The sequence below is a fragment of the Nicotiana attenuata genome, chromosome 5 (assembly GCF_001879085.1).
Source record: "Nicotiana attenuata strain UT chromosome 5, NIATTr2, whole genome shotgun sequence".
Classification (NCBI taxonomy): Eukaryota; Viridiplantae; Streptophyta; class Magnoliopsida; order Solanales; family Solanaceae; genus Nicotiana; species Nicotiana attenuata.
This window is the reverse complement of record NC_031993.1, coordinates 16,989,920-17,007,086: the sequence shown is the minus strand read 5'-3', so window position 1 is coordinate 17,007,086 and position 17,167 is coordinate 16,989,920. Positions and strand designations below refer to the sequence as shown.

General features: G+C 35.0%; 3 protein-coding genes across 3 annotated transcripts; 2 read left to right on the top strand and 1 right to left on the bottom strand.

Annotated features, from left to right (window-relative positions):
* Positions 7,424–9,405, top strand: LOC109225418 (putative late blight resistance protein homolog R1B-14). The gene is made up of 2 exons (XM_019390066.1): positions 7,424–8,604; positions 8,763–9,405. Exons 1-2 carry the CDS (start codon positions 7,568–7,570, stop codon positions 8,827–8,829), a joined length of 1,104 nt encoding a protein of 367 aa, XP_019245611.1. The 5' UTR covers positions 7,424–7,567; the 3' UTR covers positions 8,830–9,405.
* On the bottom strand, positions 10,917–13,868 carry LOC109225417 (probable tyrosine-protein phosphatase At1g05000). Its single transcript, XM_019390065.1, has 5 exons — positions 13,479–13,868; positions 12,897–12,990; positions 12,087–12,141; positions 11,953–11,996; positions 10,917–11,411 (listed from the first exon to the last, which is right to left on the bottom strand). Exons 1-5 carry the CDS (start codon positions 13,622–13,624, stop codon positions 11,157–11,159), a joined length of 594 nt encoding a protein of 197 aa, XP_019245610.1. The 5' UTR covers positions 13,625–13,868; the 3' UTR covers positions 10,917–11,156.
* On the top strand, positions 14,940–15,854 carry LOC109226020. Its single transcript, XM_019390825.1, has 2 exons — positions 14,940–15,531; positions 15,622–15,854. The coding sequence occupies exons 1-2, from the start codon at positions 14,940–14,942 to the stop codon at positions 15,852–15,854; spliced, it is 825 nt and encodes a 274-aa protein (XP_019246370.1).

Genomic DNA, 17,167 nt, shown 5'->3' with positions numbered 1-17,167 from the left:
ACATGATGATTTGAATACTCAAAATACATCATTCAGTAGAAGTCTATTCCACAAATTAATATAAATTAGTAATCTACCATGAAATAATAGATAAAGTCACTCACACATGATAATATTTCTCAGTAATTTCATATCTAATTCTATCACACAACGCCTCCATATTAGTAGAAGATTTGCCTTGCATTTCTAAGGGAATACCAAAAGGCTCATCTCCTTCCTCAACCTCTACAGTAATATCTTCATTAGCATAATAGTTGAATTCCTTATCGATAGAAAAATATTGTCGGATGAAATTTTGTATAGCTATGACAGCTGCAATAAGATGATCCTGAGTGTCAAACTTGAAAGATGGCATTGAGTGTAAAATAAAAATAATTTTAGATATATAAAAAAATTATTATTTTCATAAAAATAGTTAAGTATGTTTAAATTCAAATTCATAAAGAGTAACTAATATGACAACACATAATTCATAATTTATTTTTTTTAAATTTAAATTCATAAGGAAACTAATTATTACCTAACCTAACTAACTTTGTCCTAAATTGTCAAGTGGCCTATTGTGAGGCTTCCACTTGGCTTAATGTGAAGCCTTTTTCTTCTTCTTTTAATAATATATAGATATAGATTATTCAATGCAATTATAAATTTATCACCTATTTGTAGGTACTTTTTACAAATTAGTTTTGATAATTATTTTAAAGATTCGGAAATTAATAGCTTATAAGAGAAAAAAACTATAAATAATTATTTGTAAGAAGAGAATTGATAATCCAAAGAAGTATGTAGATAATTTGCTTTAGTATGAAAAAAAAGAAGATAATTTGGAATGTTACGAGACATTACACAAAGAAAAAATCAAACACAAGAAAAGTCAATAAAGAATTTGGATAGTTACAGTATGATTCATGTATATGATATCTTTAAATTTAAAAGAATGGTAAAAACTAAAAAAAAATTAAAAAAAAAAACTTAAATCAGTAAGGGTTATAAAAATATAAATTTATAGTGAGAATAGTTTTTTCTTGAATAAATTAATTTTCTGCTTCTACTTCTACTTCTTAGAAGAAGCAAGAATTTTCTACTTCTTCCCGAAAGTAGAAAAACTGCTTCTGCTGCTAGGCAAAAGTACTTCTCCGTCTTAGCCAAACAACTTAAATTTTTAAAAAATACTTTTTTGAATGCCTCTCAGAAGCTTGCCAAACAGGCTCTTATATTAATCAATTTCAGAGTAGTATAAAGCAAAAAGTGCAACAAAAAAAAAAAGTGCCAAAAGTCGCACAAAGAAAAATTAAAGCTTGGGATTTAACTAAAGAAAAGCGCCAAAGATGAAAAAATAAAAATACAAACGTAATACAAGAAAATGTAACTATAGATGTTGGTTGGACCTGGGTCATGCGTAGCCCATGTGAACTAACCCAACCCGATTAGAAGAGATAATGTTGTGAAATTAAATCCCGTGTGGGCTGATAAACTGAGTAGGCTCGACGAGGAAGTCGATTTCAAACGGTGCGAGTGGTTTGTTAAGGGCCTGACTCTTTGACATCGGGCGTGGCGCGGTTGTTGCAAGGATTGGGCGTGATGGCCTTGCTATTAGCCTATGTGCGGGATTATGAGGGAAATGGGCAAGATATTGTCATGTGGACTGTTATGGGCAAGTATTAGCCAAGGTCTTGGGGCAGGTAGGACATGCATGGCAAAGTCTTAACAAGGAAGTGTGGGCAAGTTAGGGCGGCATGGCATGGCATGTATGCCAAAGTCAATGGCACGGGCACTTGGGGTTGTGGCAATGCCAAGTGTGGCCTTAGCTAAGGCAAAATAGTGTGGGATGATGGCAAAGGGTTTAGATATCTAAGACATAGCTATGTGAAGAAAAACACAAGCAATGAAACGGGTGAAATAAGGGTAATATGGACAAGGCAGAAACTCGACCAAGGCATGTGTGGGCAGCAGTGGCATCGAGCGTGTGCGTCAAAGTCATGGGCGGCAGGTTGCGGGCAAGGCATTGGTGCGGAGAAATGTCAAAAGTAGCCAAGGCTGGGCGCAATGCCAGCCTTGGGCGTACAACAGCTGGCCAGCAAAAGCGCACATGCAGTGCACATGCCAAAGTAGTGGTCGGTTACCTTTTTGTAATAACTTGTACCCATGATTGCTTTATGCTTGTATCCACTATCATTTCGTGTAGATCAATTCCTATATAATTGGGAATGTCAGCTACAAGATAGGAACATATTTAGCATTAGCCCGCAAAGTAGTAAAAGCTGTAGGTAACAAGTGTCAATGTGTTGTCAAGTGCCAAAGGTTGCCTATGTGCTATAAATAGGTGCCTTTGGTCTTAGTCAGATTCAAGTAGAGAATTTCGTGTGAAATTCAAGAGTGAAACGTGAGGGTTTCAAAGTGTTTCATAAGGCTTCGCAATGAGCAAATCTTAGTGTGCAAGATCAACTTGTGATCTTGGCTAGACAAAGTGGGCCGTGAACGACTTGTGTTCATAGCCAAATGAGGGTTCCCTTTATAAGTTTTTGAATTAATAAAATGTTAGGATTTTTCCATAGTTGATTGTGTTCTCTTTACTTTGCTGCCTAAAATAATTCTAAGTTTACATTTGGTTAAGTATTGGGAAGATTGAGTCAAGTGCGCAACTTGACAGCCGCGCGGGTGTGACTTTGGGCTGACTAATTAAAATTGCCCCTGTGACGCTAAATATCCCTTGTAGTTTATAATATTACACTTATCTGTCTTATTTAAAAAAATTGTATAATAATTCTTTCAACTTATTTATCTTTAGTGTTAAAATTATGAATTGACAAATTAGCCTTTTAATTATTTTTTATTTAATTAATTATGCAGATATCTTATATGAAAATTCGATGGTCAGCCAACCATCACTGATCTGATTATTCTGGTCATGGTTAAGTTTTATCTCTATCATCACTGCCATCATCGTTGTGGCTTTTATGTTCTCTGACAATGTTATCTCCGGCCAGCGCGAGGCAATTCAAGCTTCACCCAGTCTATTTCTTATATATAGGCAACTCTGTTTACCAGTTATAATAGGTTCGCTATTGTATTTGCTAGAGTTGACCACTATTTTTTTAATAACTCATGTAGTATCTGGGCCGGCCTACGCACATTTTAACTAACTCCTCGGAATATCTATCACCTCCTACCAACTTTGACCACTATTGAATTGCTATTGTTTATGTTTTCCAGAACCAATAATCCACTTATATGCGTTCACCTTCATTCTTCAACAAAAAGATTCTTTTGCTTACTCCAGTTAAAATGAACCCATTATTATCCTGATTCTTGTGTTGTTAATGATTGTGTCTTTTTCAAATTTAATGTTTCAGAAAAAGTTTTTTTAATATCATAATTTTTATAATTTATGATAATTAGGTTAAAAAAAGTTATTACAAAGAAACTAAAAATAAAGGACGATAAACATAATATCGTCAATCACAGGAAAGATTAGGGTTATAAATTAAGTCAAATTTGAGGGGGCATCTTTAAAAATATTCTTATATTTTAAAAGAAACTTATTGATCAATTTGTCTTCCTTTGATAAAAGTAATTTGAAACCTCTGTTTTAAACGGCAGAATTGGGACTCGCCCGGGACTCGCTCCGGGGCGGAGCACTTGTAAAACGCCCCTGGGCTTATGTGTGGGGCTTAGTACCGTGGGACTTATGCCTCGGCCATCAGGGCTTACGCCTCGGACACGCCCAACGCCCAGCGTACTGGGCTCGCCTAATAGAACTTTATGCAATTCTAAGTAACTAACCTTGTAAATACTCAAATTTGCTTAATAAATCGTTGACTATTCAAAATTACTTTTTTCTTAATCATAAGTCATTAAGGTGAGAGTATTTTATGTCATAATTAAAATAAAAATTATTGCACGTTATCCACTAAGACTATTATGATAGTTACAACAACAACAACAACCCAGTAAAATCCCACAAGTGGGGTCTGGGGAGGGTAGTATGTACGCAGACCTTACCCCTACCCCGAAGGAGTAGGGAGGCTGTTTTCGGAAGACCCTCGGCTCAAGATAAGAAGAAAAACAAAAAGGGGGGAATGTTAGTTTCACCACAGAGATCATAGGAAAAATAGGAACATAAAATGCAGAAGGAAAAATGCAAAACAAAAACAAAAATGATGGCTAGTAAATAGGTCCTGCACCGAAAAGAGAAAATAGTAAGACACGACAATGCCCCTAGCTATCTCAGACAAAAACCCTACCAGACTAGGCTCACAACAGTACAAGGTAACGCAATACTCAACTACCTCCTAGCCTACAACCGTAATACTTGACCTCCACAACTTCCTATCAAGTGTCATGTCCTCGGAAATCTGAAGACTCGCCATATCCTGCCTGATCACTTCTCCCCAATACTTTTTAGGCCGCCCTCTACCTCTTCTCGTGCCCACCACAACCAGTCGCTCACACCTCCTTACTGGAGCATCTGGGCTTCTCCTCTGTACATGTCCAAACCATCTGAGTCTCGCTTCCCGCATCTTGTCATCAATGGGAGCCACGTGCACCTTCTCCCGGATATCATCATTTCTAATCTTGTCCATCCTAGTGCGCCCGCACATCCACCTCAACATCCTCATTTCTGCTACTTTCATCTTTTGGATATGTGAGTTCTTAACAGGCCAACACTCAGCCCCATACATCATGGCCGGTCTAACCACCGCTTTTAGAACTTAACCTTGAGTATCGTTGGCACTCTCTTGTCACACAAAACTCCGGATGCTAACCTCCACTTCATCCAACATACCCCAATACGGTGTGCGACATCCTCATTGATCTCCCCTCCCCCGTGGATAACCGACCCAAGGTACTTGAAGCTGCCTCTACTAGGAATAACCTGTGATTCAAGCCTCACATTCACGCCCACTTCCTCCGGCTCAGTGCTGAACTTACACTCCAAGTATTCCGTCTTTGTTCTGCTCAGCTTGAAGCCTTTAGACTCAAGAGTCTGTCTCCAAACTTCTAGTCTCTCGTTAACACCGGCTCGTGACTCATCAATCAGAACTATGTCATCGGCAAATAGCATGCACCATGGCACCTCCCCTTGAATATGGTTTGTCAATGCATCCATCACCAGGGCGAATAAGAACGGACTAAGCGCAGAGCCTTGGTGTAACCCCACTGCTATGATAGTTAATTTTAAATAAATCTTTCATTTAAAAGGTATTTATTTATTAAATTTTGTTATGTCTTTACTATATAATAGTCCGCAATTTTTTATAATTATTTTTCTAATTTTTTTTTTCACGTTTACGAGATACAATACTTATTAATTTAATAGCTCAATATTAGCTAGTAACCATTTACAAGTAATTAGTAATCATGGTATTGTATGGTAAATTATGTGTCACTTTATTAACTTGTTGAAACTTAAAAATAAATGATGCTAGAGAATCATATTTAAATTATGGATTATATTTTTATATAAATTCTCTTTCAAATAGAAAGCATATTAAATAAATGGAGTAATATAAGAAAAATATCAAATTATAATATCGAAATTCTTTCAAGATTCATTACTCCTTAAGAGATACATATAAGATTTTGTATCAAATACATGACTTTTGATGTTTGAGTTGTAACGACGTTGCAGCTAATTTGCATATTATGATATATGTCATACTTTTTGTATTATTCATAGTTGAATTATAATTTATAAATATTTTAAACAGATTATTTGTTATAATTTTGTGATTTTAATGTAATTTTTATAATTTTTTTTCATTTTATACTATCTTAAAATTCTTGAAATCAGTAAAATTTAAAGATCCGTGGGACTTACGCCCCATGTCTCAGGGCTTACGCCTCGCCTCGTCAGAAGTAAAATGCCTCGCCTCATGCACCCGCCTTTTAAAACATTGTTTGAAACTATTAATATACTAAAATTTTAAATAAATATTGTTCTATCTTCTCAGAAATTGATTGAATATACTCTTTGACATTATAATCTAGTACTAAATATTTTGCATCATCAAAAAGTATTAAATGGATTCATCATTATCCGTATCACAATTATCAAGTTTTAAGCAATATCTAAAATATTATTGATAATTAAACAAATTAGTAACTCTTTTTCTTTCATGAAGCAGAAAAAAACTTTTTAAATGCATCTCACCTTCATAATTCTCTATGTTACAATTGACACCTTGAAAATTCCATTGCCTCACGCAGGGCGTCCCTTCCATAAAGCAAGTAAAACAACCGTTTTAGGTCACATATTTGGTGGGTTCCATTTTTTGTTATACTTAATAGACTATGTATACTTAAAAAAGGGTTTTGTAAAGTGAAAATGTTTGATTTCTTTCTTTAACAAATACACTTTGTATCTAAGAAAAGCTAAAAAAATAAAAAATAGACTTAAAATAAATAATAAGAAAATTTAAAAAGTTAAGGCCTCTCATAAAGTTTGGCATTAGGCCACAAAATTCATCGAGCCGCCATTGGCCTCGCGTCACCATTGCTTCGGCATATTATGATAAACATTCATGAAAACCTCTTTGCTCCTTTTAGAATATTATTTTAATGTCTTTGCGATGATTTGCTTCTTTAAACAATGAAAGCCATCAATAACTTAAGTTTGTGTACATGTCAATATAAAATACCATACCTAAATCTTCGACCATAAAGGAGAATTGTTCCTTAAACAATATGCGAGTCGCCTTCAAAAGCAATTCATTTGTCTTTTTTATTTATTTACTAGAAATAGGAACCTTACACAAGAAGCCAATTATCCGAACGGTGGCTTTTAAAGTTTGGCCTTTGAAGCGTCACTTTGTTTAGCTATGTGGAGTTATATCAATTATAAACTAATGAAAAAATATACCGTTATAAAATAATAGTCGAAAAAAATATATAAAATTTGTATATTTTTTGTATATATATACATTATGTATATTATATACAAAAATTATACAGATTTTATACATTTTTTCGGCTACCAGATATAAATAGTTTCTGGCGCAGGCTAAAAGTGATAATACCTCTGAACTAATCGACACCAATTAATTAATTTCAAGTTGAAAATTGTATTAATTATTTAGAAAGGCCATTTACTAATTTAAATTATAACTTAACAGTTTCCGACTTTTAATTTAGTATAAATATAAATAAATATAGATAGATGTGGGTTAAATTATGGCCCGTCACTGCTCTCTGGCTCGTTCCCCCATGGGATGGTTGAGAAAGACATTTGTTGAGAAATTACAACGAAATTTGATAAGTTTATCTTTTTAGTTCAATCAAAATTTCACCTTGGTATTAAATTATCAACAAAAAAAAATGGCAAATAGAAGACAATGTGACATTTCAACACAATGTTGAAAGGTTGGACAGTATCTATTAAGTATCTCACTCGTGACTTATCTTTACTTTCTTCTTACCAACCCATGCTTTTCCTTGTAGTTTCCAGGCAAAAGTGTTAAGACTTTTCATAACAAGAAAACAAGAAACAAATTGGAGCCTTTTCATTCTACCTTCCATTTTGTTCAGAAAGCACATCAAACTTCATCAAATTAAAGCAACGGACGTGATGGTTGGTTTTAATGAAGAAACTGAAATGCTTATAGAGCAACTTGTGAGAGGACATCGGCAATTAGATGTGATCTCAATATTTGGAATGCTAGGACTCGGAAAAACAACTTTGGCTAAGAAATTTTATGATCATGAAGCAATTTCCAATCGCTTCGATATTCGCTTGTGGTGTTGTTCTTCCCAATCTTATAATAATAGAGCTCTCTTGTTTGAATTATTAGGTCATATTTGTGAGATTGATGATTTTATTAAAGAAAAAAGTGATGATGAGTTAGCTGAGAAGCTTTATAGATATTTGAAGGGAAAGAGGTACCTTATTGTAGAGGATGATGTGTGGAGTCCTAATGCATGGGATGATATAGAGAGACCGTTTCCCGATGATAATAAAGGAAGTAGAATTATTTTGACAACTAGACTTGAATCAATTGCCACGTATGCCATGATCAATTCGAGTCCTCATCATCTTCGCTTGTTCACAGAAGAAGAAAGTTGGATGCTACTGAAGGAGAAGGTATTCAAAGAAGACAATTATTATCCTCAACAACTCGAGGATATAGGTAAGCAAATCGCGACAAAGTGTGGAGGATTACCACTTGCAATTGTATTGGTAGCTGGTGTTCTTGCAAATAATGATAAGGAAGTAATTCATTGGCAACAAGTAAGGGAACGTTTGAAGTTAAAAATGCAAGGTTGTATGGATATAGTTGAATCGAGTTATCAACACTTACCCGTTCATTTGCAGAATTGTTTTCTCTACTTTGGTTCATTTCTAGAGGGTGAGAAAGTTCCTGTTCAAAAATTGATACGACTATGGATCGCAGAAAATTTTGTTGAAGCTAGTAGTACTACATTGAAGAGCTTAGAGATGGTTGCAATGGATTATTTGATGGATTTAATTAGGAGCAACCTAGTGATGGTGGCTAATATAAATTCCTCAGGGGAGCTTAAAGCTGTCTATATTCATGATGTAATACATGAATTTAGCTTGAGGAAAGCTAAAGTTGGCAACTTTTTGCTGAGGATAAATGACCGGCTGTAAGTGAAATCAATTTAATTATGTATCTAGCCTTTTGAAGGAGAGACTTGGCGTAACTGGTAAAGTTGTTGCCATGTGACCATTGTGGTCCGACCCTTCCTTGCATTTTGTTGTTTATTAGATATCAATTTAATTATGTATCTCCTTCTTGAACCAGTGTTTATATACTTCCATCTTCCAAAGGTCGCTCTGGACGCATATATATCTTAGCACCTTCCGGATGAAATATCAACACCTTAAGGACGGAGAGTTTTCTAACCTTAAAGTTTTGAAATTAAAGAAACTAGGACTCTCGGAATGGACTGCCTCTGATGACTCGTATCCCAACCTAGAGCAAGTACTGGTGCACGGGTGTTGGAAACTAGAGGAAATTCCTTATAGTTTTGGGAGTAGTTGCTCAATGCAACTTATTGAGGTAAGATCATGTTGTGACTCCGCAGTAAATGCTGCCCTCAAAATTAAAGAAACACAAATTGAGGAGATGGGGAATTCTGAATTCAAGGTTATTATTTGTAAGTAAAGTCACAAGCCTGATTCCGAAGGGTTGTTTTAATTAGGTTTCTTGTCATATTATTTAATTAAATATGTAAATGAAATGCTATGCATGGTATGTAATGCCATCCTATAATTGCTTGATCTAAGAGTCTAATAGATTGAGTGGCCTCCTTAGAGGACTCTTGCTGCAGTAGGACAGTTAGTAATCTGAAAGGTCTTGGGAGTGATTGACTGTCCCCAATTATTTAGGGACAGTTACTCAAAAGGGCAGCCCGGTTCACTAAGCTCCTGCTATGCGCAGGGTCCGGGGAAGGGCTGTACCATAAGGGCCTATTGTACACAACCTTACCCTGCATTTCTGCAAGAGGCTGTTTCCACGGCTCGAACCCGTGAGCTCCTGGTCACATGACAACAACTTTCCAGCTACGCCACCAAGGCTCCCCTTCAAAGATTAAGTCCCCAAATAGATTAAGTATTGTAACCATAAGTAAAGGTAGCATGACAAACAAACTGTGATCCTCTATCTCGAACATAGCAATGAACTAACTGAGGCTCTGAGATCTGGAAATTGATCATCACATGTTGTTGTTTCCAACATATCCATATCCTTCCATTAGGGGTTGAGGTATAATCTGTAGCAATCTGCCAATAAATGTAAATATAGCAGTATCCTAGATTTTAACACATACACGTATGAACTGTTTTTCTCCAACAAAACAATATTAGCAAGTATAGTAATGATGCTGCAAGGTAAAAAAGCTACCTTAATGCAGTAGCCTTCTCCGTGGCCGGACAATAAGACAAATAGCGCCAAAGCATAAGCTAAAGACATGATGTATCGACTCAGTAAAGAAAACCAATTACAGAAACAAACTAAATGCATATGTCATGTCCAGTTAGTTCAAACTCTGGATATTGGCAACCGACTGAACTTAATATCAGCAAAGCATTAAGGATGGGAAAGCAACAGCTCAAACATTGGCAGAAAGAAAGCATGCTTGCTCATGGAATTAAGGCTATACTGAAAAACTGCCATCCCAGCATCGCATCAGATATCAATTCAATGTCGCAGGTTCAACTCCTATTAAAATGTTGCTTTTGTTGTCTGACTTATATCTTTAAATTTTATCTACTAGTTGCATCATAGGATGTGTCAATTTGCACAACTTGGTATCGCAAATACTATGCAGACTGTTGTCCATTTGCAAGATTAAGACCTGAAAAAGACATCTACTTATGATTTACTGATCTGGTTCCAATTCATTGGCCCGATATGTTGGACTCGAAAGATTGTTCTCTTGTACTTTAGGGGGCATCCATTTTAAACTAGGTATACTGAAGTCCTTGTGAAGTGAGTTTGAGAACTGGTTCTTGAATTAGTGGCTATATCAAAGAATTTTTACTTTGCCATCCAAATTTTTCGGGTCTTTGCACAATAGTATTTGCACTTTTAAAGTAATCTTGCAGCAAGTGGTGTTAGGTCACAAGAAGAAACTCTTGAAGCTTCAGTTTTTCTATCATTTCTTTTGATATTACTTGTTTCTATTGTTTCTTTTCTCTTTCTTGAGTTGAGGGTCTATCGCAAACAGCCTCTCTACCTTCCTAGAGTTGGGGTAAAGTCTGCGTACACACTACCCTCCCCGCACCTCACTTGTGGTATTCAACTGGGTTGTTGTTGTTCTTTCTGTTGTATTACCATACTTGACCAACTAGCTAGTACTAGTTGATAACTTTGAGGGTAATTAAAGAAGAGAAAAAGAAGTCGATAAAGTGATAAGTTTTTTTCTTGTGCAGAAAAAATAGAAGGAAGAATAGGTAGTGAATTAAGGCATTTGAGAAGCAAAGTAGAGTATAGATGGATCTGAACTAGTTATAAAAACACCAAAGAAGCTTAAGGCTACAACGACTAATGGTGAAGTAAAAAAGGTAACAGTTGTCGACTGCTACTGAGAACCTAACAGAACTTTTCACTTAGATGGCACCTGGAATGGATTTTTGTAATTGAATTAACGAAAGAATATCCAATCCCTGCAAAAAGTCAGGATGGATAATCGCTCTATAGAACAGAAGTCATCTGAGGCTTCTGCAGAATTTCTTCTCTATATAGTAATCGCCTTTTCGTTGAACCATGGCACGTGTAGATAATGCTCTCGAGGCAATGCCTTATGCATGAAACATCATAAGTCTCAAGAAATTTCAGGTCTGTTTCTCTCCACTTTGTGCCTGCAAAATGCTTGTACTCCTCCATCACAGAAGACAAACACCAACTCTGCCATTTCCTTAGGCAACCGACAATGCAACCAGTTCGATGCTGCAGGAGTAAATGAAGTATGTATTATAACCATAGCACAGAGATGGGAAATTGAAGTAGAAATGTCAAAATCGCAGAGGGCCCAAGGCAAAAATTAAGTTCAACTATTAAGGTTGTTACACTGAGCACATTGTGCACCAGGATGCTTTGTGTACCGGGCTGTATTTTACTAAAAGCCAAGCAATCCAGACTGTAAAGAGAAACCAAATGTTTCAAGCTCCACCAGATACAGAAAGCTGGATAATAGGATGCTAGAAATAGAGAACAAAAGGGAATAATACTTCAGTTTTGCGAACAAATCAGACAATCAAATCGGTACAAATTCAAATGAAACTCGAGGGAGACAAGTGAACACCTACTGGAATATAAGTTCAACATTTTGCAGCAAAAAATATGAGGATTTTAGTAGCAAATCAGCAGGCACAAATTGAATAAAATATAAAGGTACCAAAACAGATAAGCATAGACAACAAAACCAAAAACTTCAGAAAAAATGCACATCTAAGAGCTGCCCGAGTTAAAACAAATCAAGTTAATGCACCTTTCCGCGCTTGCAGTGGATAAGAACTGGATGATTTCTGACATCTAAAGACAAAAAGAAAAGAATGTCAACATTCGTATAATGGTAGTATAGGCCTAAAACACATGATAGTGAGAATGCTAGAGATTGTATACCTGTTAGCACTTTCAAAGCCTCTGTTATAGCACTCCTGGACATAGCTGATGCCTCCTGAAAGGGAAAAAACTGATTGAGGTAACTAATTTATACCATTTCAGTTACCACCATTTCTCCCATTACCATCATATCATAATCAGAAGCCGGATTATCGAGGCCAAACATCTATCAGTCAACTACTCTCAATCCCAAGATAGTTGGAGTAGGCTATATTAATTCGTATCTTTATAGGGTTCTTCATAATTAGAATATTTTACTATACTCATTAACCTACTGTAACTTTCCTCCTCTATACCAACCTTGGAATCTGCTATACAGTCAGACCTTTCTATAACAACTATCTTGTATAACAGCATTTCTATAACGACCAAGTGTTCTTTGGAACCGGTTTTTCATGTTATGTTAAATTATATGGTCTCTACAACAACATTTCGTTATAGCAGCCAAAAAATTTCCAGACAAATACATTGTTATAAGGATGTTTGACTATGCTTGCAAATCTCACATAGGGAGACTTGATAAAACCCAATATAGTACCTAAAATTTGCAAATTATTTGCTAATCTGCCTCAAACAGAAAAGGAACAAGAAAAGGTGAAATATTCTGTGAGAAAACAAAGAAGCATTCACATATAGTTTTGGTTATATGTGAAATGTATAATCATTCATAAAACAATATCTAGACATAGGAATAAATTCTACTGAACAATCCACGGTGATATAAGATTAAAAGACAAAAACCTGAGTTAATTGTTTATAGAAAAAGTTTTACAAATAAAAGAGAAAAAGGATTGAAGAAAAATGAACTACCTTAGTGCCATCCATTCCAAATTGGAAAAGCTTTATTTTGTTAAATCGAAGAAACTCCAAATTCTCTTCAGGATAAGGCTCTGGACACAAACATCTGCAGACAATAAATAAATAAATAAAAAATCAATCCTCAATTCCCCACAATGAGAAGAACAAACTCAGAGAATCTTGAAAAAAAATAATGACAAATTAATATTCCCTTTTTTCCTTTCTTCCTCTTGGGATATTAACTTATATACATTTGCAGAATGAGTGAAATTTAACCACTAAGTTAAAACATTAGACTTGATACAGAAAGTTGGCTATTGTTATAGGTCAACTTAAACTGACAGTGTAAAAAAATTTTTCAGTGTCACTGCACAGAACATAAGCTCAACAACAACAATACTACGCTGCAATTCCAAACAAGTTAGAGTCGGCTATATGAATCTTCAGTGACCTTATTTTTATTTAAATTATCTCAGGTCAACATAATATAAAATAAAAAGAAAAAAGAAAAATACTAGAAGTTCTCTTATGTTTCCTACTGAAATAATAAGAATCTCAACTAGCTAAAAATAGAACATAAAATGAGAGACTAACATGATAGAGCTCAGATTGAGTGACTGCAAAAATGGGAAATTGGAAGGCTGAGGGAAGCCACTTCTGTAAATGCAGTTATCTTCCACTACTGAAAAATTTGTGGGTGGCACTAAAATACCATCATCTTCTTGCAAAATCAACTCCATTTATTTACCTTTTTTTTTGTTGCTATTTAATCTCAAATTCACAGAAAAATAAATATAATAATAATTACGTCTCAATTTCAAGAAAGTCGAAGCAGACTATGTGAGGTCGACTATATGAATCCTCACAGATAAAATGTTTCAACTGAAAATCAAGAAAAGGTTTCAGGTGTCAATGTTGTATTTTTAGATAAAGATTCTTCTAATAATTCAACTAAAAAAGCAAAAAGGTTCATGTTTGTTGGGAATCTAGTGAATTTTGTCCAAGTTTATATAGATAACTATTAATATGTCTATTTACGTATGTTAAAGGGTGGGCCCTTACACTATCCAAATGTTTTTGGCCTTTCAAATTGCTAAAATTATGTTTAATTTCTTTAGGAATTTTCATGTCCAAGAGATAATATCAAGTATATGATGTGTAATGTTTGTTTCCAGATATGTATAAAAAATGAAGCAAAAAATAATTGACCAGTCACAATCTGCACTTTTTCCTTAAATTATTTAATTCGTTAGTTTTTATTTTGTATGACAATTTGATTTTTCTGACGTCACATTTATCACAGAAAATATTCAACAAAAAGTTCTTTTTGAGTGAGATACTGAATAATGTTATAAATATATTATATTGTGGATGTTCATTTAGCACTCCGTTGTAAATAAGCTTCCTGAAGAAGTTTATCCATATGGGACTCCGCCGTTAATATGTTTATCTATTGAGTACTCTACTGGAAATGAGTCTCCTGAAGAAGCTTATCACTTTGGTACCCGGTTATGGATAAACATTACCCCCGGTAGAAGATTATCTATATCGGGTATAATAAGCTTATCATTTCGATACCCGGTTGTGGATAAACATTACCCCCGGTAGAAGATTATCCATATCTGGTATAATGAGCTTATCCTTTCGATACCCGGTTATGGATAAACATTAGTCTCAGTATAAGATTATCCATATCTGGTACAGTAGCAACTTACACAGCAGCCCGTAGCAGCTTACACAGCAGCTTACAGTAGAAGCTTACACAGCAGCTTGTAGCAGCTTACACAGCAGCTTGCAGTACAGCTTGCAGTAGCAGAATTCAAATAATATATCAGTTTCTCTCTATACTTGTCTTTACTTTACAGTCTTTATTTTATAACACGTTATCAGCACGAGACTCTGCCATCTCGAGCAAATACTTTGAAAGTATCTGAGGTACGAACTTTCTTTTTCTATATAATGTCAAATCTTTCTAAACTTGAATTTGTAGCCCTGGATATATCGGGCAAAAGCTACATGTCTTGGGTGCTTGATGCTGAAATTCATCTTGATGCGATGGGTCTGGCAGACACCATCAAAGACAAAAATCAGGCATCAAACCAAGACCGTGCCAAAGCAATGATATTCCTACGCCATCACCTTGATGAGGGCCTGAAAATGGAATATCTTACTGTTAGAGATCCAGTCATACTGTGGAATAATTTGAAAGATAGATATGACCACCTGAAGATGGTCGTTCTTCCACAGGCACGTTATGATTGGACTCATCTAAGGCTACAAGATTTTAAATCTATCAGTGAGTATAATTCTACTATGTTCGGAATTATTTCCCAATTGAAATTATGTGGTGATAATATTACTAATCATGATATGTTGGAGAAAACTTTCACCACTTTTCATGCCTCGAATATGCTCCTGCAGCAGCAATATCGAGAGATGGGATTCAAAAAGTATTCTAAACTTATCTCACATCTTCTTGTAGCCGAGCAACATAATGAGCTATTAATGAAAAACCATGAAAGTCGACCTACTGGTTCTTGTCCATTCCCTGAAGTGAATGAGACGAACTTCCACCAAGCTAAGCGCGGAAGAGGTCGTGGCCCCAGTCGTGGTCATGACCGTGGTCGGGGAAGAAACTTTAATCATGGTAATAATAATGCACCAAAGAACCCTCCTCGCCACCAGCAGTGAAAAAGGAAGGAACAAAAGCATGAAGCGGTGCAAGCACCAAATGCAGAAAATGCATGCTATAGATGTGGAGGAAAAGGGCACTGGTCACGTACTTGTCGTACGCCAAAGCACCTGGTTGAGCTTTATCAAGCCTCCCTAAAGAAGACTGAGAAAAATGCTGAAGCAAATTTTATTTCTGAAGATAATTTAGACTTCATGCATTTAGATGTAGCTGATTACCTTGCTCTCCCAGATGGAGAAACAAGTCATGTAAACGGTGGTGAATCTGTAGAAATGTAAATATTTTATTTTTTGTTGTTTGTAATAGATAGTATGGTTATGTAATTGTTGTACATAAAGAAAAATTATGATTTGATAATGATGTTTAATATAATATATCTTATTTATGTCATTTTGAAGAATATGGATAACATTATTAGATCAACTTAAACTCTAGCAGAGTTTGCAAGAAATATACAACCACCAGAAGTGGTTATATTTCGTATATCTCATTGTAATTATATTTTGTTAACCACCAGAAGTGGTATATGCCTATGATCACCAGAAGTGATAATTTAGGCTTTCTATGGTTACAATTGAAGATAAGCTACATAAATATTCTCTATATTAAACGCCTCGATTTGCTCCTGAAGTAGTAAATATTTTAAAAGAGGTTGAGGCATCACAATTTGATGTGATTAATGCGCATTCAGATAATTATGTTCGATTTTCCTGAAGGATGAGAACTTTTGATATATTAATCCATTCCCTGAAGTGAATGTGACAATATTAATAAATCTGGTAAATATGAACGCGCTCTTGATGTAAATATATTACAATTCACCTCCAGAAGAGGTAATATAATTGAGAGAATATATACTCAATATTTCGTATTTTAAATTTGCTCCTGAAGAAGTAACACAATTGAAATTGCCTCCTGAAGTAGGAAAATATTATGAAGAGGAGTTTTCTTGTGCTTAAATAATTGTTTATTTGATTGTGGTTTTCTCTTATGATACCAGAAGTGTCTGAGCAATATTTGATAGTACAAAATGTATCAACAACTCCTGAAGAGCTAAGTGTTTGCCTAGAAGACACATGACACCAGTAGTGTCCGATAAATATTAGATTGTGGATAATAAATGAAGGCTCTCGAAGAGCTTATTTACAAATATGTCATTCATATTATATGATTATGGTCAAAACATATGTTGTAGTAAACCCGAAGTTTACTAAAATAAATAGCTATCATATTGAGACTGTAAATGATTGGAAGATTGAAAATCTTCATGTTTCCACAATCATAGGGGGTAAAATAATATGTATATGAGAAGTTACCCGCCTTATTCTTCGATTTGTACTACATCATGTATCACGGTAAACCAGAAGTTTACTAATACAAAAGTAGCCACAGTAAATAAGAAGTTTGCTAATGCAAAAGTTTATGTCATAGTAAACCAGAAGTTTACTAAGAGATAGCACATGTAATGATAAACTTGAAGTTTTCATTTGCCATTTTTAAATGAGCTATTTGAGAATTTAGATAAGCATATACTAAAGAACTAGAAGATTCTTCAAGAATTCTCATGTGTTGCTTGTTCTCATAATAAATT

Excerpts from the sequence above, each read along its gene's own strand:
- LOC109226020 (XM_019390825.1), top strand. The coding sequence starts at position 14,940 with ATGGGTCTGGCAGACACCATCAAAGACAAAAATCAGGCATCAAACCAA. Across the intron at positions 15,532-15,621 it reads GGGAAGAAACTTTAATCATG|AAAATGCATGCTATAGATGT; the intron begins GTAATAATAATG and ends CACCAAATGCAG.
- LOC109225417 (XM_019390065.1), bottom strand. The coding sequence starts at position 13,624 with ATGGAGTTGATTTTGCAAGAAGATGATGGTATTTTAGTGCCACCCACA. Across the intron at positions 12,991-13,478 it reads CTCAATCTGAGCTCTATCAT|ATGTTTGTGTCCAGAGCCTT; the intron begins GTTAGTCTCTCA and ends TATTGTCTGCAG. Across the intron at positions 12,142-12,896 it reads TTGGAATGGATGGCACTAAG|GAGGCATCAGCTATGTCCAG; the intron begins GTAGTTCATTTT and ends TTTCCCTTTCAG.
- LOC109225418 (XM_019390066.1), top strand. The coding sequence starts at position 7,568 with ATGGTTGGTTTTAATGAAGAAACTGAAATGCTTATAGAGCAACTTGTG. Across the intron at positions 8,605-8,762 it reads CTGAGGATAAATGACCGGCT|TGTTTATATACTTCCATCTT; the intron begins GTAAGTGAAATC and ends TTCTTGAACCAG.